At 35.6% G+C, this 26,246-nt stretch overlaps 1 protein-coding gene across 9 annotated transcripts in view; it reads right to left on the bottom strand.

The window, feature by feature from the left end:
• Positions 1-26,246, bottom strand: part of HMGCLL1 (3-hydroxy-3-methylglutaryl-CoA lyase like 1) — a 144,965-nt gene that overhangs the window by 41,971 nt on the left and 76,748 nt on the right. For 7 of the 9 annotated variants that reach the window (XM_074333113.2, XM_074333114.2, XM_074333111.2 and 4 more), the window contains 2 exons: positions 24,973-25,036; positions 21,317-21,505 (listed from right to left, as the gene is read on the bottom strand). In XM_074333113.2, coding sequence (XP_074189214.1) covers positions 21,317-21,505; positions 24,973-25,036 — 253 coding nt within the window. Of the gene's footprint in view, positions 1-1,258; positions 2,025-19,478; positions 19,598-21,316; positions 21,506-24,972; positions 25,037-26,246 lie in introns of those variants that run through there. The other 2 variants (XR_016020302.1, XM_088795644.1) reach the window with 2 other exon arrangements.

The raw sequence follows: 26,246 nt of genomic DNA, 5'->3' as shown, positions 1-26,246 counted from the left end.
GTGCCCTAAAAAGCAACCCACACAGGAAGGTAGAGGTGCTGATATCACCCCCATAAGCTTGGGGATGTTGTGGTATGATGCTCTGCTGGCCTAGGAGTGGGGGGTAGTACAGTGTGTAGCCAGCCATTCCTCTATCCTTCCAAAGTCGTCTGTCTTCGTCTCTATGGTGCAGGGGTTGCTTTAGGCTCACTCCCATGTTTGGGGATCCTTTCAGTGGTGTCTCGTCCATGAATAGTTGTTACTTGTTCTCCTTGCGATGAGGAGCAAAGTCAGGAATGACCTATGTCACCATTTCGGTGATATTGCTCGCCTAAACTAATTCTTAAGTAGGCTCTTCTCACATAGGACTGTACTTATTGAAAGAGTATTTCACTTCATGTAACTTATTTTCATGATCAGTTCAATATATTGTGAGAAAAAAATCTTCTATAAATTTATTCTTTACTTGTATCTCTCTACCTACATTTAAAAATTGGGAGGCCATGGATCTGAAATGTCCTCATGTCTCTTTAATGTATCTTTTTTTTCTTTATTTTCTAACTAAACTATACATAACTTTAAGTGTCTCTGACATTAACAAACATCAAAACTGAACGGGATCTCAGAGATCATTCAGTCAACTTTCCTATTTTACAGCTGAAGACAGTGAGTTTACGGATGTAGGAGTTCATGTTCTATATATGGATCATTGACTATGCAACAGGAAGGCTCTTTACCAGCCTTTCCACATTTTCTATGGGAATCTTTATTGTCTGTTGATCTAGCATCTACTATTTTGCCAATCCTATTGTTCTGAATCAGAACTTATGGCATTTGAAACACATAGAAATGGCACACTTTTCCTTATATTATGTTTCTATTTCAGTGCTATATATGTGTCTGCATTTTAACATGTTCTGTGATATGTCTGGTACTATGTGAGTGGTTTATTTGAAATATGGAATCCTAATAAATCTGAGCAGGTTTAATAGATTTCCTGAACTATTTTCATGGAACATGAAATTACAAATCCCCTGCCGCTCTTATTCTAACCTTTCCATTTATACAGCCACAAGTGATCCTTATATAATCTTATCTTTCTATCCATGCTGTTTTTTTCTTTTTCTATTAGCATAGCAGGTCAATACAATGTAGAAACTCATTTGTAGAAATTTAATGATTGCCTTTTTTAATTGAAAAAGAAAGAAGAAGAAAGAAAACACTAGTGTGTGGAAGCCTGAATATTAAAAGGATAAACAGAAAAATAATTATAAATGTATGTGTATAGATCTACTACTTTTACTCACTCCAGCTCACCATAGTTCAAAATAATTCATTTTAACCCCAAATTTCTACTAATCTAATCCAGAATTCCTCTCCATACTCATGCTAAAGACCAAAGTCTCTATTTGGAACCTTGGATTAATAAGGAGTCCACAATTCTGTTTACCAATTTACCATTTGCTAACTCCGCTACCACTCTCTCTTCTTTCAAATATTTATATCAGGCTTCTAAAAATCAAATGGTTGCAGGAGGGAAACAATTAAGTGGGATACAAGATGCAAACCAGATCTACCATCTTAGAGTTTGCCCGTTCAATGTAAACTAGAAAGGGCATGCCCTATTTCACGGGGCTACCTGTAACTTAGTTCCAGCCTATTTCCGTCATGCAAGAATATGAGCCTTCTGTGATAACCAAGTTAGACCTTCTTTAAAATCCACAGCAATGCAGGATTTTCATGTGAATTCATATAATTTAAGAAGGTGTGCCATCAATGCTCACGTTTATCTAATTGTGCACCAAGATTGAAAGCAAAAACAATATACATATTTGCCATAAGATATTTCCTTACTAATGTGTTTTTCAATTGCATATTTCAAGTCAAATGGCCAAAAGAAGTTCTTTTTCATCTGCCTCCCGCTCCAGCTTCTACTTTTTGTTCAATGCACATATAAAATTTCCTTAAAGGAATAGTGGCTTCATTTTCAGTTCTTCATAATTTAGTCACATCTTCTTATCAATAGCACACATGAATTCACTCACCTGGAATTTCAGACAGGAATACATTATTGTTTCCTAATTCTACAGTAAGAAAACATGATTTTAAATAAGCAAACAAATACCATAACCACACTGGCAAACATATTCAGATTTCTAAATCACAATTGCTTCAAATTAACATGATCTCAGACACACTAGGGACTCAATCCTTGGGGAGTTCTGTGTCTTTATTTTTAAGCAAATGAGGCCACAATAAAGTAGAATAAAATTCAGCAAGTTGCCTTTACCTCTTTATTGGAGTTATGTCTTAGCAATACAAAAGCGTGAAGAGTGCATCTTTTCAATATTTCTTTTTCTTTTCCGTTTTCTTTTTTTAGCATACTTGGTATAGGCAACTTGGCATTTTTACATCTGATGTGGGTACTAATACTTTTCACTCTAAGGTCTGGGATCTATTAAGCCTTGTGTATTTTCAAGGAGGAAGTGTTCCAAAAGGTCTATGTAGAAAAATAAATAAGATTTTCTCTCCTTATAGAATAGAAACAGTATTCTTTCAATTTGGACTTTCAATGAAAACAGTGGGTTTTAGTTACTGAAGCAAATGTTTCCTTTAAGAATGTTTACTGAACTGAAAACATTTTACAAAGAAATGTGAGCTTTATTTAGTTATCTGTAGCTATTATGAGATCAAAGTAAAAGGAATCTAATTCTCAAAGCATCCTCTTCAATTCTCAACGTTTTTACCTCAGGAAATTGATGTCATAAACATTTCCCATATTCTGCAAGGAAAGCTTTTCACCAAGAAATTGCTCAAGGTATTCATACATTTAATATAAATAAATTTAAATGTTTTAAACACAACTGAATACCAGAATATTCTGAGATATTTGAAGAAATATTCATGATTAGTGAGGAAATGAGCCTTGAGGAGACTCAATTTCTAAATGAAGAGAGAAAGAGAGATTGATAGAACACAAGAAAGAAGCAATTCAAAATCAGGAAGAAAAATAAAAACACGTATTACAATGATGCTCAACTAGGGAAGAAAACTAAATTTGCAGGCTTTCCACAGAAAGAAGGTGACCAAATTTCATTTTTATACAAATAATAATCCAAATAAATGGAAAATATGCTATTTCTTGAATGAGGAGACAAAATTCTTAAGTCAATCCTCTCTAAATTTATATATTTAATGTAATGTATATTTTAGGAATGAGGTCTTGGAGAAATTTAGTTAAAATTCAATTAGACCAAATAAATACATCGTACCTCGGTTTTCTAATGCAATCCACGAGCTCTGAAACATTCGAAAACAGCCAACAGCTAGGCCTCAGGATCTTGCACTCAGGGGAAGCTGTGTGACATATTTGATTTCTGAGTCATGTTCAAAAACCAAAGCATTTACTTCGGGTTTACGGCATTCATAAACCAAAACGTTTGTCAACAGAGATGTTCGAAAACCGTGGTACTACTGTATATAAAATAAGGTGTAATAAAAAGACTAATAAAGGAGTCATGACAATTAGGTTTAAAATATAATATAAAGGTGTAAGAAGAGACAAGATAAACTGGGTTAGTATACCGGTTCGATGATCTTTCGAGGTGGGGGCTTTAGGAAACTGACCTAATCTTTATAAACTACTGTTGCCTCATGTAAAAAAAAAAGAGTTATAAAAATTATCCATAGGATTGTCATAAGGACAAAATTTCTCACAGTTAAAACACAATTTAAAAATTCAATAAATATCGGCTAATACAATCATAGAATAGAAACTCTAGAGAGACTTGAGAATATAAAAACACAGTATGTGTGATAGCTCAACATTTTGTATTGGTGAGAAAAGAATAGATTATGTAATGCATGGATAATTTATATAAATAATAGATTCCTACCTTACACCATCAATAAAAATATGGTACAGTTCGATTATACAATTAATTATAAGAAATGAAGCCAAAGAAAAGATAGGTAATTCTGTATATAATTTTAGAGTTTTGAAGGTCCTTGTAAGCTAAATTCCAAAGGCAGAAGCCATAAAGAAAAGACAAAGTATCAATCTCTAGTCCTCATCTTTACCCAGCATTTGATCATGCTTCCTCCTTGGTACGTATATACCTTTTCCTTTACAGTCTAGGACGCAAGACTATTTTGGTTTTCTCCTGCCTCAAAAGTCTCTATTTCTCAATCTCCTCAGTCTCCTCTTTTCTCTGGTCTCATAATACTGTAATGTTTTGGTGCTCCATTATTGTTCCTCTTTTCTTCTCTACCTACCCTCTGATGAATTCCCTGATATTTAAGTACTATCTGTATGCTGATTACTTCTGAATTTGTATCTTTAGCAAAGACTTCTCTCCCAAAACCCATTCTTATATATCTAACTGCCTCCTCAACATCTCTATCTAGATGTTTAATAGATTTCTCAAGTATAACGTGCCCCAAACTCAAATACTGATTTTCACCCGCAAATCTTATCCACTCCTAGCCTTCCGCATCTCAGTTGATGGCAATTCATCCTTCTAGTTGTTCAGGTGAAGACTTTGATACATATTTGATCCTTTTGTCCCCTTTGCACTCCATTATCTAATTCATTATGAAATCAATTCATATTTTAAAATATGTCCAGAATCTTCTGACCACTTCAGTAGTTACCACCTTGATCCAGGCCAACGTTATGTGTTAGCTGGATGATTGCAATAGGCTCTTGTCTCCCTGATTCTAATTTTGCCCCTCCTTTCAGTCTAGTCTCAAAAGAGCATCCGGAGTGATTCTTTTAAAAATGAATGCCAAATCCACTTACAATTCTGCCATTTTTTAGCATTTCACTCAGAGTAAAAGCCAAAGATTTATAATGGCCTACAAGAATGCTCTTCTCCTCACACAACTCCAGCCCCTCTGGAAACATGGCTGTTTGTTGACACACTATAGAATCTCTATAGAATCTCTACAGAATTTCTGCTATCACTGTTCCCTCTATCTGGAATGCTCTTCTCCCAGCTGAGAAGTGGATTAACACTCTTAAGCTTACCTTCCCAACCACCCTAGTTAATGCTGTAACCTGCCCCCAGGCACACACATGTATGCATGGGGAGGATTTAGGAATCAAAGGTACAGGTTTACTTAGCACAATATACTATCAAAAACATTCTTTCATTATATATATACAGTCATGCACTGTTTAACAACAGAGACATGTTCTGAGGAGAAATGCCTCATCAGGCAATTTTGTCATGTGAATACAACAGAGTGCACTTACACAAACCTAGATAGTACAGCCTACTACACAACTAAGCTACATGGTACAGCCTATTGCTCCTAGGATACAAGCCTGTACCACGTTACTGGATAAAACAACATGAGATTAAATCAAGCACAAGAGAAAATGATATAATCCAGGGATGCAGTAAATGAGGTTATATGAGGCTGGTGACAGCATAACCCAGCATACTGTTTTATAGCAAATGTTTTTTTAATAAGTAGAAAAAGTACACTCTGAAATAATGATAAAAAGCATAGTACAGTAAATACATAAACCACTAACATATTATTTTATGATCATCAAGTATTATGTACTGTACAGAATTGTACGTGCCATACTTTGTGACTGGCAGTGCAGGAGGTTTGTTTACACCAGCATTACCACAAACACCTAAGTAATATGTTGCAGTACAATGTTACAATGTCACTAGCTGATAGGAATTTTTAAGCTCCATTATAATCTTTTGGTACCACCTTCACTGAACGGAATATCATTATGTGGTACATGACTGTATATACGTGTGTGTGTGTGTGTGTATGTATATTATACACATGAACAAGAATGCCCTATTTAATAACTAACAGTAATGTTCCCTCCATAGTGGAATTATAAATAATTCATTTTTCTTTGCACTTACCTACATTTTCCAAGTACTTAAAAATCAACACTTTTTTAACTATTAAAAACCAACCAAGAAGAGGAGTGACATCACTAAGATGGCAACATAGGTCATCCCTGACTTTGCTCCCCTAAGAAGAACCAATAACAACTATTCATGGACAAGACACCATTGAGAGAATCCTTGAATACAGGAGTGTAGCCGAAGCACACCCCAGCACCACAGACCCGAGACAGACTCTGTAAAAGGGTATGAAGAATGGCAACATTCTAAAGGCTTCCCTCATCCGTGGCCAGCGCAGCACCGTTCCACGAGGTCTCCCCTTAGCCTACGGTAACTCCAGTGGAAACAGAAAGCCCAGAGAGGATTTCTAGCTCCTCTAGTATTGTGAGTAATGTCATAGGAGCTCCTACTATGGTCTCACCCTATGGGGATCACAGTGTAATTGGTGGGGCTCAACCACTGCAAATCTGATTAGGACCGACAAGGAGGAAGGGCCTTGCAACAACCAGCACTTATTTCTTGGTAGACCAGGTTACTACCAGCAGAGTCCAAGCAGTGGTCCCAACCAGCAGCTTTGCTCATCTGCAGAACCAAGCTGGTGGTGCATTCTGACAGGGAAAAATCAGTGGTGTGCATGTCTGCCTGATACAGGTTATCAAATGAGTTTTTTTTGGCCACAGAGCCTGGTTTGCCTGGGTATGTGACCTGAGTCATAGGCCCCACCCACCATAGAGCTTGGAAATGGGCCCAGTCTGCCTAGAAGGACTGGTAAGAACACCTGGAAGCTGTGCAACTTAGCAAAGCCAGCATGGAAGGGAGTAGATGGAGCTTGTCTGCACAGCAAAGCCAGTGGTCTTGCTGAGCCAGGGAATTTGGGGTGTAGGTTTGCTTGAGTTTAGGCCAAAAACAAAGGGTCATATGGTCATTAGTTCTGCTTCTCCTGCTGCCGATAGGCAGGGAAACTAATTCATACTTCTCTCCTTGAGGAATGTAGCCTTCAGCCTGCCTAACTAGGGAACTACCAGCGTGGACAGGAAGCTGTATCGCCCTTCCAACAGCCCTGCTTGTAGTGGAATTTGAACAGACAGCTGAGTTCATGGCTTTCCCCATCTGACCGGGATATTCAATGAGCACTCTTGCCTGATTGGGTCCCCAAACAGTGAACTATACAGGCCCTGGATCCTGTCCTGATGCCTTGCCAGGACAGAGAAGCTAATTAATAGTTCTCCCTAATGTTGAGTATAATACCTAGTCATGACCATCTAGTAAGAGAAGAACACAGGCAACCTTAGAGCTCATCCTACAGCCTCTCTTGGGCAGGGAACCAAACCAGCAGTCCTATCAAGCTATGACCCCCACGCCCACCTTCAGAGCTCGAACTGTTGACTCACCCAAAACCAGATCTTAACCACATCCTTACCACCTACCTAAGGAGATAATAAGTGGGTATGCTCAGAAACTCAAAATGGTGTGACTGGTGAAAAACTGCCTCTGCCAGAGTGCAAGGGCAAAGTTTGGAAGAGGAGACCATGTGTTCAAATGTGCAGAAACCAACATAGGGAATCAGGATTACAAAAAATCAGGTAAATATGACACCCAAAGGAAACTAATAAAGCTCCAATAACTGTCCTTAACAAAACAGAGATGGATGAACTGCAAGACAAAAAATTTTGGAATAATCCTCTTAGAGAAGTTTAGTGAACCACAAGAACACATAGACAAGTAACCAAAATTAAAATCAAAACAAAACAATGATGAACAAAATGAAAAGTTCAACAAAGAAACAGAAACCATAAAAATCATAAATCTTACATTTGAAAAACACAATACCTGTATTGAAGAATTGAATACAGAGCTTCAAATGCAAAATCTACCATGCAGAAGAATTAGAGACCTGAAAGATAGGACATTTGAAATTAGCGAAACAGAGGTGGGGAAAAAAAAAAAAAAAAAACAGAATGAAAAAGAGTGAAGAAATCCCGTAGGACTGATGGGACACAATGGAAAGAAACAAATTTATATTAAGGAAATGCCAAAAGAAGAGAGGAATGACACTAGTATCATAGTGGCCTGAGTCATTTTGTTTTTCTCTCCATTTATGACTAATTGAACATCCATAACTATAAAAAGCACCTCAGCACAGCATAAAAGGTAACCAGGTCCATCCATGTACCTGAAAGTAGGTTTACTGGATCTCAGTGGAGTGACTGGAGGCTGGCAGAGCCAGTGGCAGCAGAGACAGGTCTGGCAGTAGTACAATGTGACCTTTCTGGCAGAGGAGGGAGAGAGTGAAGATGTTTTTAGTGTGTATGTGCGCACTTAATTAAATATGCATGCTCCCAACCTTAGTAGTGATGCAGTTCTGGTAAGAGCAACCAAAAACGTGTGCTATCATGCCCCCATTCTGGAAATCAAAAGGAAGGCTCCTATTAGGTTGATGCAAAAGTAATTGCACTTTAAAAGGTTAAAAATAATTGCAAAAACCACAATTACTTTTGTACCAACCTAATAGTTATCAACCTGTTGAACTGTTAAATCAGAGTAAACAAAACCTTGCCTAAATAAGAAACCCATTCACTACTTCAAATGTGGCAGCAGAGGTACTTTTCATCAAACAGCAGGAAAAATCACGGTAACATGGTGCCACAAAAAGCAAATGAAAAATTTCCAGCAATCGAATCCAAAGACAGAATATTGTTATCAAAATAGCTGTTACAAAGAAATTCAATGATCTACAAGATAATTCAGAAAGCCAATAAAATGATCTCCATAATAAAGTTAACATCATGCATACTTTACCAAAGAAACTGAAATTCTAAAAATGAACGAAACAGAAATTCTGAAGCTGAAGCACTCAATAAATGAAAAGAATGCATTGGAAATAGAGCAGACTAGATGGAAGAGAAAATTAGTGAGCTGGAAAATAGAAATCTAAAAATTATTCAGGTGAAAGAATATAGAGAAAAATTTTAAAAAGTAAAGAAACCCTATGAGAGCTATTAGACTCCATTAGAAAAGACAACATAAGAAAAATGGGTGTTCCAGAAGGAGAAGAGAGGGAGATGTGGACAGATAGTTTATTTGAAGAAATAATAGCTAAGAGTTTCCCAAATCTGGGGAAGGAACTAGATATACACAGCTCCACAAAGCTAACGGTAAGTTTTATTGTCTCAATGCAAAAAAGACCTTCTCTAACACATATTATATTAAACCTGTGAAAGATCAAGGACACAGAAATTTAAGGGTACCCAGGGGCAAAAAACCCCAGTAATCTACAATGGACCCCCATTAGGCTACCAACACATTTCTCAAAAGAAACTCTATGTGCCAGGAGAAAGTGGAATGACATAATCAAAATATTGAAAGATTAAAACTGCCAGCCAAGAATATACTATCTAACAAACTTATCCTTCAGCTATGAAGGAGAAATAAATGCATCCCCAGGCAAACAAAACCTCAGGGTGATTACTACCACTAGATAAAAATCATATGATCATCCTAATAAATACAGAAAAAGCCTTTAGCAAAAAATACAATATCTTTTTATGATAAAAAAGAACAGATTGGTTATAGAGGAAACATACCTCAAATATAAAATTGTATATACAACAAACCCACAACTAATATTATATGCAATGGAGAAAAACTGAAAGCATTCCCTCTAAGGTCAGAAACAAGATAAGGAGTCCCACATTAACCACATCTATTCAATAAAATACTAAAAGTCCTACCTATAGCAATTAAGCAAGACAAAGAAATAAAAGGCATCCAAATCAGAAAGGAAAAAGTGCAATTTTCATTATGTGCTGATAATATGATCTTATGTATAGAAAAATCCCACAGAGTAAGTAAAAAAGAAGAAAACACTGCAATTAATCAATGAGCCAGGACTTGAACAAAACTCTAGTTTAAATGAACCTAACAGACATATACAGTACATTCTATCCAATAACAGCAAAATACACATTCTTCTCAAGTGCACATGGAACATTTTCTAGGATGTCATATATTAGGCCACGAAACAAGTCTTATCAAATACAAGATTTTAAAACCATACCAAGTATCTTCTCTGACCACAGTGGTAGGACACTGGTAATCAATGCCAAAGGAAACCTGGAAAATTCACAAATACATGGAAATTAACACTCTCCAGAAAAGTCAATGGACCAACGAAGAAATTAAAGGAGAAATGAGAAAGTATCTCGAGACCAAAAAAAACAAAAAAACAAAACAAAACAAAAAAAAAGGGATCACATACCAACATTTAAGAGATACAGCAAAAGCAGTTCAAAAAGGGATGTTCATAGTAATATATGTCTACATTAAGAAGATTAAAACAAACACAAAAAACACAAAACTTAACTCTACAGCTTAAAAAAACTAGAAAAAGAACAAAGTGAGCCCAAAGTTAGCAGGAAGAAGGAAATAAAAAGACCAGAGAAGAAATAAATGATAAAGAACAGGAAAACAATAAAAAAGATTAATAAAACTAAGAGTTGGCTCTTTGAAAAGACTAAAACAAAAGATTAATCTTTAGCTAGACTTAACCAAATACAAAAGGGAGCAGACACATGAACAAAATTATAAATGAAGAAAGGAGACATTATCACAAAGATACAGTGGATCACAGGACGCTACTATGAACAACTATATGTCAGCAAACTGGAAGAAATGGAAAAATTCTTAGAAACATAAACAAGACAGAATCAGAAGAAATGGATAGTCTGAATAAATCAATTACTAGTGTGGAGATTGAATCGATAATCAAAAACCTTCCACCAAGAAAAGCCAAGGACCAGATAAGTTCACTGATGAATTTCATCAAACTTTTAAAGAAGACTCAATGCCAATCCTTCTCAAACACTTCCAAAAAATGAGTGAGAAGAGAACACTCAAACACATTTTACAAGGCCAGCATTACTTTGATTTACTGAAGCTAGAAGAGGACACTCCCAGAAAACTACAAACCAATGTTCCTGATGAATATAGATGCAAAAATTCTTAGTAAAGTATTAGCAAATCAATTTCAATGGCACACTAAAAGGACAATTCTTCATGATCTAGTGCGATTTATACCTGGGATGCAAGGAGTTTTCAACATCTGCAAACCAATCAATTTGATGTATCACATTAATACCATAAAGAAAGAATCATATGATCATCTCAATAGATACAGAAAAAGCATTTGATAAAATTCAACACTTGACTATGAAAAAGAAAAACAATTTACGGATAAAAGGAACATATTCCACATAATACAGACCGTATATGAAAAGCCCACAGCTAACATCATGCTTAATAGAGAAAGGTTGAAAGCTTTTCCTCTAAAGTCAGGAATAAGACAAGGGTGCCCACTCTCATCACTCCCATTAAACATAGTAATGGAAGTCCTTGCCAGAGCAATCATGCAAGAAAAAAACAAAACAAAATAGGCATCAGAATTGGAAAGGAAGAAGTAAAATTGTCTCTATTTGCAACTGACATGATTTCATATATTGAAAATCCTAAAGACTCTACTGAATTTGTTGATTAGGTCTGTTTTTTGGTAAAGTTTCAGGATAAAAAATTAACATGCAAAAATCAGTAGTGTTTTTATACAGAAAATAAATTAAAAATATTGATCCTATTTACAATAGCATAAAAAATAATAAAATACTTAGGAATAAACTTAACCATGGAAGTGAAACATCTCTGCTCTGAAATCCAGAAGACACTGATGAAAGAAATAAAAAACACAAATAAGTGGAAATGTATCCTGTGTTCATGGATTCAAAGAATTAATATTGTTAAAACGTTCATACTAACCAAAGCCATCTATACATTTAATACGATACCTATCAAAATTCCAATGGCATTTTTACAGAAGAAAAAAAATCCAAAACTTTATATAATACCACAAAGGACTCCAAGCAGCCAAAACAATCTTGAGAAAGAACAACATGGGAGACATCACACTTCCTGATTTCAAAGTACATTACAAAGCTATAATAGCCAAAACACTATGATACTGGCACAAAAACAGACACATAGATCAAAGGAACACAATCGAGACGCAATGTATACAAGTCCACAGATGAGTGAATGGATAAAAAAATTGTGGTGTGTGTTAATAGTGTGTATATACACATAACAGAATATCATTCAACTATAAAAATGAAACATTATGCTCAGTCGAAAAAATTAAACAGAGAAAGACAAAGACTATGATCACACTTAAATATATAATCTAAGAAAAAAATCTCCACCAAACTCAGAAAAAGTGATTAGATTGGTTACCGTAGGTGATGGGTAGGGACAAGATAAAGTGGAGGAAGTTGGTCAAAAAACACAAACTTCCAGTTGTAAGATAAATAAGTATCAGGGATGTAATATATGACATGCTGACTGTAGTTACCACCACTGTTGTATAATATATAGGACAGTTAAGTGTAAATCCTAAGAGCACTCATTTTTCTTTTCTTTTTTTTCTTACCATTTTTACTGTATCTGACATGATGGATACTAAGGAAAATTTAAGTAAACTTATTGTTAATTATATTTAATGACATGTTATATTAAGTAAATTTACTAAGTAAACTCATTTCACAATATATGTAAAATCAGACCATGCTGGATGCCTGAAACTCATACAATGATGCATGTCAATTATATCTCAATAAAACTGAAAAACGAAACTCAACCATTAAACCCAAGAGCCAGCCAGTAAACTTTATAACTGCTTTAATCAACAAATAAGCAATAAATGTAGAATTTAGGTTTGACTATACTTGTATACATGCTATATTATTTGGCAGGCAGAGCTCCCAGAAGTCTCCTTGCCTGAGGGACTATGAGAAGCCCTGAGGAATTATTCCCACTGTATTTTGAGGGGTAACTCTGCATAATGGCTGTGGCCCTGTGAAACATAATTTCATGAAATATGGATGACGCGCATGAACAGGTCCCTGGATTTGTTTTCACAAAGCTAGCAATGCCCTGGAGACATCAGATAATCTAATGATATCACCTGTTTTTCCTAATTTGCAGTCTCAGAGTGATTACCCTGTTCCCCTCTTCCTAACCTTTATGCTTTACCACCTTCACCTTACATATACTCACGTAGAAGCAATTCTTAGCCCCACTTGTGAATTGGAACAATATCTCTCATATGTGTCTTTCATTTTGTCTTTTCTCTCATTTATCACTTCTCCCCAGGGTCTATCTCTGCTCTCTATAACTTTGCCTTTTCATCTCTAGCACCCAAATCATACCAGTCCATCCTCCACACAGAATTTGGAGTAAACTTCCTAAAACAAGGCATTAATCAAATCATCCCTAATTAATATATCTAGTGACCGTACATTGCCAGTGAAAGTATATAAACAAAACGAAAAAACTGTCTCAAGTTTGGGGTAAACAGGGTCTTCCCTGGATTCCTGGGATTTTGCTTGAAACTCTGCTTCTACTGGAAACTCTCCAAGGTCAGTAACTTAAGCTTACTCATATATTCATCCTTCCCAGTACAAGAGCACTTTGCTGTTCAAATTAGATATATACTGGGTGTGCCAAAAACAAAAATGTGTACACATGACTTCTACTCATCTTTTGTTATCGGTATCTATTGAGTATTACAATTTTAATAGTTTTTTCCGCTTCTTAAAATGTGCACACATTTATTTGGCACCCTCTGTATATATATATATGTGTGTGTGTGTGTGTGTGTGTGTGTGTGTATGTATGAAAGTTGTTCAGAGAGTAAATCCTAAGAATTCTCATCACAAGGGGAAAAAAGTCCTTTTTTGCTTTTTCTTTTCAATGTATCTATATGCAGTGGTAGATGCTAAGTTTATTTTTGTGATTATTTCACAACATATGTAAGTGAAACCAACGGTGTATACCTTAAATTTATATAGTGATGTATGTCAATAATATTTCAATAAAGCTGGAAAAACATTATTAAAAATTTACTTAATTTGAAGTGTTTAGTAGAAATATGTAACCATAACTTTATTCTTTTAGTTTTTATAATTTATACAGATTTTGAAAACTTAAGTCAGTTAACTTAAACGTATACCTTAGGTGAAAAATTACTTAATTGCTTAAGCAATTTTACATAATTTCCACATTTTGAGAGATGAAAAAATTATTGCGTAAAGGGATGGTGGTTTTATCCTGTGTCTTTACTGTCTATTATACCTAGTAACAGAGAGGCTATCACACAGAAGGTAGCCAATAAATAATTTTTGGTTAAATTTTTAAATAATTCATAAAACTGTTCTAAATGGTCAAAATTGATAGGCATAATTTCCATTTTATATTCTGTTCTATAGTGAAGAGATTTAAATATAAATGTGGAAAAAATTCTGTAGCTTCCAGATTGGGATTCCACATCTTAGACCTGTACTTATTAAACCCCTCCTCCACCACCTTTCAATCTTGAAAGTAATCTTAACTAATACTAGTAAATACGTTTGGTATTCTAAAGTGAGAAGTAATTTTATAAAAATGAGCCACTGGGATCTAACTGTGTATTACTCCAACTAGTACAAACCCAGAACTAGAAGTATTTGGAACCATTTGAAAAAGTTGTTCAAACTAATTTTGGCTATTATGGTTATCAGTGGTTCAATCTGGTGTGTGTGTGTGTATGTGTGTGTATGTGTGTGTGTGTGTGTGTGTGTAGTGCTGGCCATCTAACCATTCACCAGTTACATTAAAATAAACCAAAAAACAATCATGAGGATAATACTTTGTTCATTACCAAACTAACCAATTTCAAACCAGAATTCTAAAGGAAAAGGTCTTTGTCAACATATTCAGGGATAAGAGTATGTGTGCATAATGCTTCCTTGTAAATATGAATTTTCAAGAGGAAAAAACTGAGAAAAAAGAAACCTGAAAGTAAAATAGAAAATGAAAAACTTAATGTGTTTTAATACAAACAAAAGGGCAAAAGAACAAGATTTCCAAATTAAAGCCACATGTGTTGAGAGAGATGTGACAAGTACTTGGTTGAAAACAAGATATTGAAATCAAGATTAAAACAATAAACTCAGACATTTATGCAATGGGTAACAGTGGTGCTCGAAAAGGTACTGATTTTTGAAATTTCCATGTCTTATGCCAAGGAAAGAACCATATGTTGGCCCCAACCCCTACCAATAATAAAAAATCCAAAATTAAGTTTTAAAAAACTAGACTGGTAAGATAAAAATTGTATGATTATGTTATTTCTTTCCTGAAAGTGATATAAGCAACAAGGATTCATGTTAAATTAAGAATGGTTATTTTTTAAAGGTGAAATTAACCAGGATGAGTCTGTCGTCCTGATTCAAAACTAACATTATTTAATATTTGGTGATGGAAGCATAACTGACTCTGAGTGGTGAAAACACAATACAATATATATATAGATTATGTATTATAGAAATGTACACTTGAAACCTATGAAATTTTACTAACCAATGCCATTCCAATAAATTTAATACAAATTTGAACAAACAAACTTGAATTATTATGTGCAAAGAAAATAACAGCTCAGAGCAGGAAAAAAACATTACTTAGTACAATCAGAGGTAAAGACTAGGAATCACCTATTAATCTAATTATTAGAATAATATGGTCACACTAATAAAGTCAAAATTGCTAGGAAAAGCAAACAAGATTATTTTGATTATATCTGCTTTGTTAATTTTATCTTTTCAAAGAATTAGGTCTTAGTTTCATTAATTTTTTTCTATTGTCTTTTTGTTCTATATTTCATTTATTTCTGCTCTAATTTTCATTATTTCCTTCCTTCTACTGAATTTGGGCTTTAAATTGAAAATTTAATTAAAACGTTCATATGAATATCTTCTAGTGTAACAGAATTTTGTATATGAGGAAATGGGAATAGAGAAAAATATGAGACTTTTCCAGTATTATTTATAGATAATAGAAAAGTCAGTGTCTCAGCATAATGTTGTCTGCAATTCTTAAATGAAAAAAAGAAGTACCCATTGGGAGGACACTGGGAAATTTCAAGAATATGAAGTAAAAGCACAACTTAGCTTCACGGTGAGTGAAAAGTCATCACTTTCTGCTCAGCTCTCCACTTTCTACTTCCTCTGAGTTGCATGGTCCTTGACTCTATTTCTCTGTGTACACTTGCTTTCCAGGTCTCCACCTCTGACCTACTCAATCTCTAGGTCGCAATGAAGATATTCTATCTAATATGTCTTAGGGATTTTCCTGTGTCCTATGAGCTGTGCCTTCTGGTAACAGATCTCACGAGATATAAATATTGTTCCCTAAGCATACTCTTTTATCTCAGTCAATCAACTGTAAATTAAAGGAGCCGACATAGGTGGGGAATCAATGATTTAAAAAAAAAAGTTAAACCGTATTTAAAACAAACAAAACCAAACTTTCTGCTGATAAATTCAATGTTCTTTTTTTCTTACTCTTCTGCCTATTAGAATTTTTTTAAGTAGAGAAAAAAAACAATCAATTTTTATAACATTTGCCCATTTGATCAGCATAGCAGTTTTGGAGATATTTTCTTTCGTGGTGTGCTTCAAGCTTATGTTCTAGGCATAATCCATTTAATAAAGATTAAATACTTCCATTTTAGAATATTATAGTTTAATTCCCTGTGTTATTTTGAAATGTTGATTAATTGAATGCCAGTTTAAAATGCCATTTAGCTCAGAAGCAGCTTTATGCAACTACCCGACATACCTGTGTATACATAGAAACAGATAAAATTATATTATCTCTAAAGAAAAAACCTGACAGATCACATATTGCCAAAATCATAGAGAAGTTTATATTAATAAAAATATGGTGGAGATACAAATTAAAACAAAATTATTCAAATGTTTACTCATTTTTCATCACTGATATAAGCAATCCAACCTCAGGTGAAAAAAAATTGGAGAGGTAGTTTATCATTTTTTTCTCATTGACTTTTATGGCTCAGGAACTCAGCTTACACAGACTTGAAATTTGTACAGTGTTAAATTACTGTTGGAATCATTTTCCTCTTTTTTTTTTTTCTTTTAATGATAACTTACACATCATCCAATCTCCCTATGAGAACATTTTCCAACAGAATACCATGCTGGGGAAAGTTCATTGTGTAGCAAAAACAAGCAAACAATCAAACAAACAAAACCTACTCAATAATCAAAAAGCTTCTGGCAATACTGAGTTGAACTAAAACAGTTGCCTTACAGCAGTATCTCTTAGAAACTTTAACATCTGATTCTAAGATCCATGACAGTGTCTGATAAAATAAATATTTGTTGAATAAATTAATGATACATTTTGTGAAATATTTGTAGGGTCTTCCAATTTTTTTCTTTTCTTTCTTGCTCATTAATTTCTATTTGGCTCTTTAAAAGATGTTGAAGGAATGAAAATATCTAATGCGTGTATTTGTGAACACCTTTGTAATACAATGCTTTATGCCTCCTGTCTCTACTCACAAACAACTTGTATAATAAAGTTATTATTACTATTAATATTACTAGTGGTTTTAATTATAATGACTGCAATAATAATATTACCTAAATGTATTATTACCAAGGCAATTGTTCTAGGAACTCTCCATCTCATTTCAATTGTATGCATTCTACAGATACAGAACTGAGAAGCAGACTCATCTGGTTAGTGATTAGCATTTTAAAAAATTCTTGAGAACCTCAAAAACAAGTGTTTGCTGTGTGGTAGCATTTAAATATGGCTTAGTAAGAGTCACTATACAAAAGAAGTGCTTTGATGTAAAAATTAGGTAAATGATTTTGTTTTTCTAAAAGAGAATAATAAACACATGGAAAACATTATGAGGAAAGGCACATTAAACTAAAGGTCTATTAAATTTAGGAGAAAAAAGGCACATCATATTTGTTCAGGAGAAAGCTAAATATTTCCTATTGTGTTTTGTCGGTATGCTACCAATTAATATGGTACTGTTTTTGTGGTATTGGATCTCATTTGGTTTATTCTGTTTTTACCCAATTATGAAGACTCAGATGATTTGAGTGGAAAACAATAGAGACTGTACGATTGTTTGGTATTAAGCAGATTAAACAATTTGTTCACTGGTGTTTTACTTAGGTCCTTGGGAATATATAGGAAGGTGAAGCTCAATGTTTACATACAAAATTCAGACAAGTATATTTGGCTATATATGTTTCTTTTACTACTAAAATGTACATTTTGTCACCTCATTTTCTTTACCTTTGGTTTTCAGTTGTTATGAATATTCCACACGTAAATCTGTAGTCTCAGAATTATTTCTCTGTATTAAATTTATCTGATAATTACAAATTCTTGACTTCCATATAACCATCTACAGTCCCATAAGTCATATGTATATGTCATTAAAAAGTACAATAAAATCTGGAAACCCAAGAAAAATCCCTCTACTACCCTCTACTACATGACTAGTATGTGCTTTCCAGACATAGGGGCATGTTCTATTTATAACTCGCATTTGTTTCCTACCATGTCGCCAAGTTTCCACTTATTACATGTCTGCTTGCCTTAATATTAACTTCCAGTTTGGAACGCTGTAAATTGTTTCTCAAGCCCTAAATTAAAGCAAATGATATCCACTCCACATCCACCAATTTTACTAGAAGCCACTTCAAAGATTTCACTTTCAAAAATGAAGTATGGCAACTGCTTCCTGAAGCCAAGGTTAGCCCTGTTCATAATGAAGTGAAACTTGCTCTGATTTCCCTTCTATTTAAACACTGACAGTTTTTGTTTTTTTTTAAGATTTTTTTTTTCCTCCCCCACTGTTGATGATGTTGCTACTGTGGAAGGGATGGGAAGTGAGAAAAGAGAAGGCACCAGTGGACGCTCCCTTACTCGGTGTTGCTGGCGACCAGTATACATGTTTGTAATGACATCCTCGCACTGCATTGGACTATCTTTATCAACATAAAAAATCTAAAGCATTGAAAGATTGTCTCAGCTACACACAGTCTCAAAGAAAGCAGCAATATATATTTCTTAAGTTGTCACTGGCTTATTAAACTATATGAAAGTGGATGGCAGAAAAGAGAAAAAAAACTCTGTAACTCCAACATTTAGCTTCCTCATCAGATTTCTACTTTCCGATCATTCCCTCAATTGTTCATTTATACTAGCCTCTGCGGCTTAATGTCATGTTGCTTATTACCCAAGCCACTGCCACCCTCTTCACCTATTTACACTGTGACTATAACAAGCTCTGAGGCAATGCAACACCACATGAAGGACACTACGGCCCCCCAGGCCCCTAGCCTCCCTGCTGCCTTCCTGCCCTCCATGTACGCGTAGATCATAGGCGCATAGTAACAGAACAGATGTTTATAGTCACACTGCCTGCTAACTACCACAGGAGCTGCTGAAGAGTAGAATACACATGTACGCACACACACACTCAATATTGTTGGGCTTAAGTTGAAGATATGTTCCTTCAGAAAAGGCTCTTGGCACCTGAAGGGGCCGCTAATCCACAGCCTCTTCAGCTTGGCTCTTTCAAGTTCAGCAGGCAATGGGAATTTCAACCCTAAACCCACCTGAGGGGTGGCAAAAGGTTATACAGGATAAAGGGAGACTATTTCTCCTCCACTCAGCCAAGACCATGAGAATGAATGTGCTTACCTTCTCCCTTTGGGAGGCAGAATTCTTGCTGGTTCATCCTTTGACTGAGGGTGGGGTACTTGAGGCATGTCAGCCCTATATAGGTTCTCATCCATGCTCCCCATCTTGCTTGCTGGTTGCTGTTACAGGATGGGCAAATGCCCCAGGATTTCAGTCCTCATCTCTTTGTAAATAGAGACCATGTAATTCAACTGATTCTGCAACTATTATAATGCTTCGTTTCTCCTCTGAATATACTGGTTTTCTTTCCGTTTCTAGGACAAGATCCTCTCTTCTCCCAAACCTTTTGCCTAAATGATGTTTCATCTACTAAATGATGTTTTCATCTCATTCTTTAGATATGATGTTAAACACTATTTCCTCACTCAGACGGGCCTTCTTTAACTATTAAAATTACAATATGGCATCAGCAATATTTTTAACACGGGCATTGTCAAGAGGCAGGCTGTCCAGAAGCAGAGGTTTGGGTTCCCAGACTTTGCACTGTAACCCTGTATCCCAAAAGAACTAAACTAACATTCATTATATAATAAATAGGCTACAGGAATAAAATATGACTCAAAGTGTTACCATACATAGGATATGTCCATACAGAGAAACGAGAGGGAGAGGGGATGGGGGAGGAGGGCAGGAGACAGAGACAGAGACAGAGACAGAGACAGAGACAGAGACAGAGACAGAGAGAGAGAGAGAGAGAGAGAGAGAGAGAGAGAGAGAGAGAGAGAGACTGAGACACACCTCTTCAGGAACTTAGAAACTTGCTGGTCAGAAACACTTAATAAGTTACAGTTGCAGCTGAACACAGAATCCTGAAGTGATGCCTAGTTCTCTATTGTTTTAGAAACTAAAATACCTAAGGAAGGAAAATTGTCAAAATTCCCACGCCCCAAAGTCCATGGGATATGATTTTTTTCTTCTAACTCAATACAATGTTCCTTGCCTGCTTCCAGAGAATAAATAAGGATCTGTGCACATATGTTACAAAGTCAAAATAAGCCCTTGTGGGGCTTGGTCTTCGCAATGTTTTTTAACTTCTGCCAAGCAACTGTATACTTTAGGACTGTAACAGTAACCTTTACATACTGATTTTCAGCTTCAACAGAAAGTTTTCATACAGTCTTATCTTTAGTCGTCAAAATCTTGGGTTCTAAGGACGTTAAATAAAAATATCAGCTGAGTTTAAAAAACTAGAATTAAAAAAATATCTTTAACATGCTTTTTATATCAATTCTTTTAAATAAATACTTTCAAAATAACCGAGTTATCATTAGAATTTAATAAACACTTATTAATCTTCCACTTTCTAGATATCTTCATTTTGATCACCTAATAGTATATACTTGATAAGTACCAGTGGGTTCTTTCAAAAGTATGCTTGCCAACATCAGGAAAACATCCTAAACAAAATATTCTCTATTTCAGCACCATACCTCCTCCTCATAGAGCACCAAATTATCAAAAAGAGTATTACTTACGTGATTACACCATTACACTCTACCATGTTTGTACTTTGCACTCCTCAAAATGCCATCACATTTCAGCCTACTCAATTTCATGTGGGAGTTGTAAAAAAGCAGACACCGCTTTAAGAGGATTAATACTTTAAAAAGTACAAGTTCTGGAATTTTATAAAGTCTCATTAACAGTAATAAGAGACATCATTGCCCTAAAAACCATGTGCAATTGACAAATATCTCCCAAGTGCTTGCCATGTGGCAGACACCGTTTAAACATATCCACAGCAATTTAAAAATGTTATCTCACTAAAGCTCTTAACACGTTTGTATTCGGTATGAGGATACACACCTTTACACATACACACAAATAACACAAAATACCTGAAGGGCCGTGAGGATATTGGCTAAGGCTTGTCCGTAGGTGTCATGACAGTGAACGGCCAGAGCACTGGAGGGGATTTCCTTCATGACACTTTCCAACAGTCTCTTCATACTTCCTGGAGTCCCCACTCCAGTTGTATCTCCCAGGGAGATCTCATAACAGCCCATGTCATACAATCTCTTAGCTACCTATTGGGACAGGCGAAGAGCTAGTAAAGCAATGGAAATGAACAGACTCAACCCCTGCTGTTCCTTAGCAAACATCATCTAGAGGTCAAAACAAAACAACAACAACAAAAAAAACACACCTAAGATTGTTATGTATCCATGGAAAACATTTTAGTTCTCTGGTCTTTTTCCTCGCTCATTAAATCCTAAGCATTATATGAAACTTTGAATGAGATTACTGTAATTTTCTTTTTTCTATTATTCAAGTTTGCCTTAGAGTCGTAACTACTTACCTGCATGTTCAATTAGAATCTATAAACTACAATTCCAACTACGGAAGACTTATTTTTCTCAAATTGTTAATCAAACAGAAGCATTACAAATTTACTTTGGAAGTAGCATTTCTCAAGGCATTCGATTAGGTGTCAAGAGATAGTTATACCAGTCTCAGCTCTGCCACTCAGTAGCTATGTAATAATTGGTGGCATCACCAAATATTTCTGGTTTAATTTCTTTGGCTTATAAATGGATGCTCTTGTGAATATGACCTTACATTTCTTGACTCAAGTGCTAAGTAGTGATCTTATAAAGAGGTGAACTGCAAGGTCCCTACAAGTGGAATAACTAATATTACTTCCAAAGAACAGGAAGAATTGGCATGAAGGCAGCATGTATGTTGACAAAGACATGGGATCTGGAATCAGACGTGCCTGGATCTAAATCTCAGCTGCCACCCATGCTACTCATGTGATACTGGGCAGAAGATTAACCTTTTTAAATGTCAGTCCCTATTCTGTAAAATACAGATAACAAAACACCTTTATTTAGCATATTTTCTAAATCGGATTATTTAATTTTTAAGAATTACAATATGGATGATGTGAATGACACGGTTGGCAATGAAAATGAAATGAGGATATATATAAAAATCAGTTTGTACAAAATCTGGCACATGGTCACTCATTAACTCCTTTCTTATGCATCTCTTCAGTGTCATTTTATGCCGGGCCCTGTGCTAGGTGCTGGGATATATTGGGGACACAAATACTGAGATGGCTCATGTTGTTATGGAGCTTAGAGTCATATGAGGACAGACCTTAATCAATTCCATGCGGGAATGTGTAAATACAGCTAAATAAGAATTCCGAAACAATAGAACAGGATTCTAAGAACATGTGGCAAAGGAAACTGACCTAAATCTGTCAAGTAGGAAGGGCCCAAGCGACAGCTTGAGATAAAGAAAGCATTAACTTGCTAAAGAGGCTGAGAAAGTAGGGTATGTAAAAAGTATTCCAGATAGAACATAAAATGCAGAGGCTGGTGTATTCCAGGAAGCTGAAATAAAAAAATGCAAAGAGCATTTCAGACAGAAAAAAGGTCAAATGCAAAGGACAGTGTGATGAGAAAGCAAAAATCAAGGGGGAATGAAGCTAATAAAGGAACGGTAGGCAGAAGGCAGACCATACAGAGCCTTACACAGCAACCAAGTTTAGGATACTGGTTGAGGAGTCCATCATAATAGCAACAAGAAGCCATCGTAGTATTTGGGGTAGTGGTGATATAATCAGATTTGCTTCTCAGGCAATAACTATATCAAAAAAGGTTGAAGGGTACTCAGAGGGCTAACTAGTCCAGGTAGGAGGCTATTATTGGATGGAAACTGGGATAAAAAAAATCATAATGCTCATTTTCCTCTACTACCTATGAACTGCTGGAATTTCTTAATCCACAGGTCAAAGAGCATGAGGCTCAAAGGAGAAAACTAACCAGATGGAGGAAGATCATACTCGTGGTGTCAAAGGAATGAAAACAAGGGTATCAGGAAGGAGCAAATGGTCACTAGCCCCAAATTCTGCTGAGAAGATGAGGAATGAATATGACCTTGCATTTGACCCGAGTGCTAAGTAGTGATCTTATGAAGAGGGATTTCAGTGGAGTGAATGGTCTAGAAGTCAACTTGGAGTGTGATGAAGAGTTTCTGACACATGACGAAATGGACACCACGAGGTGTAGATGTAGAAGGATGGAGATAGATAGTAGATAACTAGATGGAAATGCTGAATTAAGAAAGATTTCAGGTGAAGAGGCTTGAACATGTTCAAGTGTCAATGGGAAGAATTCTACACAGTTGAATATAGAGGGGAGTAAATGAGGGAAGGACTAGAGACGTGAAGAGAGTGAACACAGTTGGCAACAGTCCTTTCAGAGAGTAAGACAGTGAGTTGGCTACACAATATATTTGAATAGCACAGAAGGCCCATTGAAGGTTGCTGGTCATGAATTCCTAGTGTTTTCAGTCTGTTTGTTACATGATTCTTTTCATCTACTCCTCAAGCATTCTGGTGTGGGAACGGAGAGCCTGAGAGTGTGTGTGGTCCATCCAAATATGGCACCAGGTAGGGGCCCAACAGCAAGGGGTTTGGTGCATAGGCAGAGTTGGATCCAGGTTTTGTGGACTCTGAAGTTACACCATTTTGGAAGTGTTAAGAAAAAATACATACTTGTGAATACAAATTAGTAACAGTGTCTTGGAAGGATCCTACTATGCAAGTAAAGGACTCCCACATCTAAATTTCTTTTCTTTCATTTTTTTTTTTTTTTTTTTTAATAGTAGATCTGCCTCTGTGTGCAAAGGTCTGGCTTAAATAATGGAACCTGGGATCTCTCTCATTTGAAAGATCGGCAGTCAATTTCAAAAGCACAAATGAATGCACAAAAATAGGATTGGCTTTAGCCAAACTGTCAGTTTAGCCAGCTAAATTTTAATTTCCTACCAATGCCAACTACACTGCTTCAGTACCACATTACTAAATGTATGAAAATTAACAACCTTAACAAGGGGTGCATATTAATATAATTCATACACAAATGAGTTTCTGAGACAGTCCAATATAATCTCAAAGACTGAGCATTTTGTATTCATTGGCATGAATTAATAAACAGGAATGGTTAGTAACAAATAAACTTCAATAATTAGGTCCTTAATAACTATAATCTATTGCTGTAAAAGTGCTCTGGGATAGCAACTTGAATCTCAGCAGTAAGAGCTATGGGATATGCAAGGAACAAAAACACTGAAGCAGTGTATACTCATACATGTGCAGAAGTACGCAGGAGAAAAACAAAAAAACTCTACCTGAGCAACCAAGGCAGAGTTGAAGATGTGTGCACAAACTGCCCTGACATTCTGATAGAAGTGGAAAGGTCACTCACTGTATTCTACTCACATAAAAACGAAACAGATATTTTTATGCCCTCCACCTTTGAGCACCCAAATGATAAAACTCCAATGTTAACTTTGAACAGTGACAGCCAATTATAGGTCCTCAGTATTAAAATGGAACTACTGGTTAGTAATCACACATCTCCCAGTCCACTATCCCCCTTAGTCGTCATTGTACAGATGCACTAAATAGTAAGGAAAATAGCCCAATGAAAATAATATACAGCATTTCACCATGAACCAGAAAACCAGAGCCGTCTCTTACCTCTGTCACTTTTTGCGGTGTGATGCTTCCTTCATATGGACAGCCCATGGTACAAGACACATACCTGCATTTAAAACATAGAACAATATAAATATGAGTATGGTGGATAAGCCACTCCCTAATTTTCATTTTATAAAAATAAAGAAATAGCCAAAAAGTCATCGAGAAAAATTTGTTTTACACTATTCCTTCGTTATTACTTCATTCTCAGACCAAACAAAAACAAGTTTTGAACATGTTCAGTTTGACTCACAGTTTTCTCTTTCTGTATCATTTGATGGCATATGGGAATAGGATAACAGGTGTTTATCTTGTGGAGTTTTTTAATACTATAGCAACATATGAACATTCATAACAGAAAATACCAATGAAATATATAGTGTGATTTAAATAACTACATACATTCAACTTTGAACTATCCATGTCTTTGGAACCATAGACAGAGAGCATGTAGTGGCTAACTGAATTTCTCTCTTCACTCCCATCTGGATGTTTTGGCCTCATTTAGATAGTCATGAATCACCCTACAACTCCTAGAACTGGCCACAACCTCAAAGTTCATCTTGTTTCTCTCTCGTGGGTGCACCTAAATCATCCCAAACAGAAGAGTGTCTCGGCTGTGTTTAAAAGGCTCCAAATAAAGATATTCCATAAGCTTCTTCAACAATTTAATATAAAAAATCAAGCCTTTCCTGCAAGAACAATGATACATTTCCATCTTAAGGTATTATGCTTTATAAAAAATCTGTTTTAGCTATTTTCAGCTCAACACCAATCCCATGTTATTAAACTTTCCTCAGAGACTTTACAACACTTGTATTAAAATAATGCATCATGATCTGATTGTTAGGAATGAGGCAATTCACATGAGGGAGAGGAGGGATAGTGGGAAACGAGGCTGGAGATCTTGTACTTTGGGCCAGAATGAAAGGCTTTAGATAGCAAGGCCGTTGGGTGCCATGCCAAGGAGTTTGAATTTTGAGATCACTCAAAATTATTAGGAAACGTAGTGACAAGGTCAGATTTGTTTTCCAGAAATGTAATTCCTTGGTAACTCTGGAAATGGCTGCCAGAGGAAAGGTGGAGGCAAAAACATGAGCGAAGACACTACCATTATTTCCTTGATTCTCCCATGCTGTTGGTTGGACGATATACTATAAATTGCCTAACAGATTTTAGAATAAGAAAACATAACACATATTAAATGATTCAATACATATCCATTGATTCTAAAGATGTAACCTAATTTCAAAAGTATTAAAATATTAATAAAG

Source organism: Rhinolophus sinicus, chromosome 2, assembly GCF_057876585.1.
Source record: "Rhinolophus sinicus isolate RSI-liver-muscle chromosome 2, RSI-T2T, whole genome shotgun sequence".
In the NCBI taxonomy this organism is placed as follows: Eukaryota; Metazoa; Chordata; class Mammalia; order Chiroptera; family Rhinolophidae; genus Rhinolophus; species Rhinolophus sinicus.
Note: the sequence above shows the minus strand (reverse complement) of the source record. Positions and strands in the feature narration are given on the sequence as shown.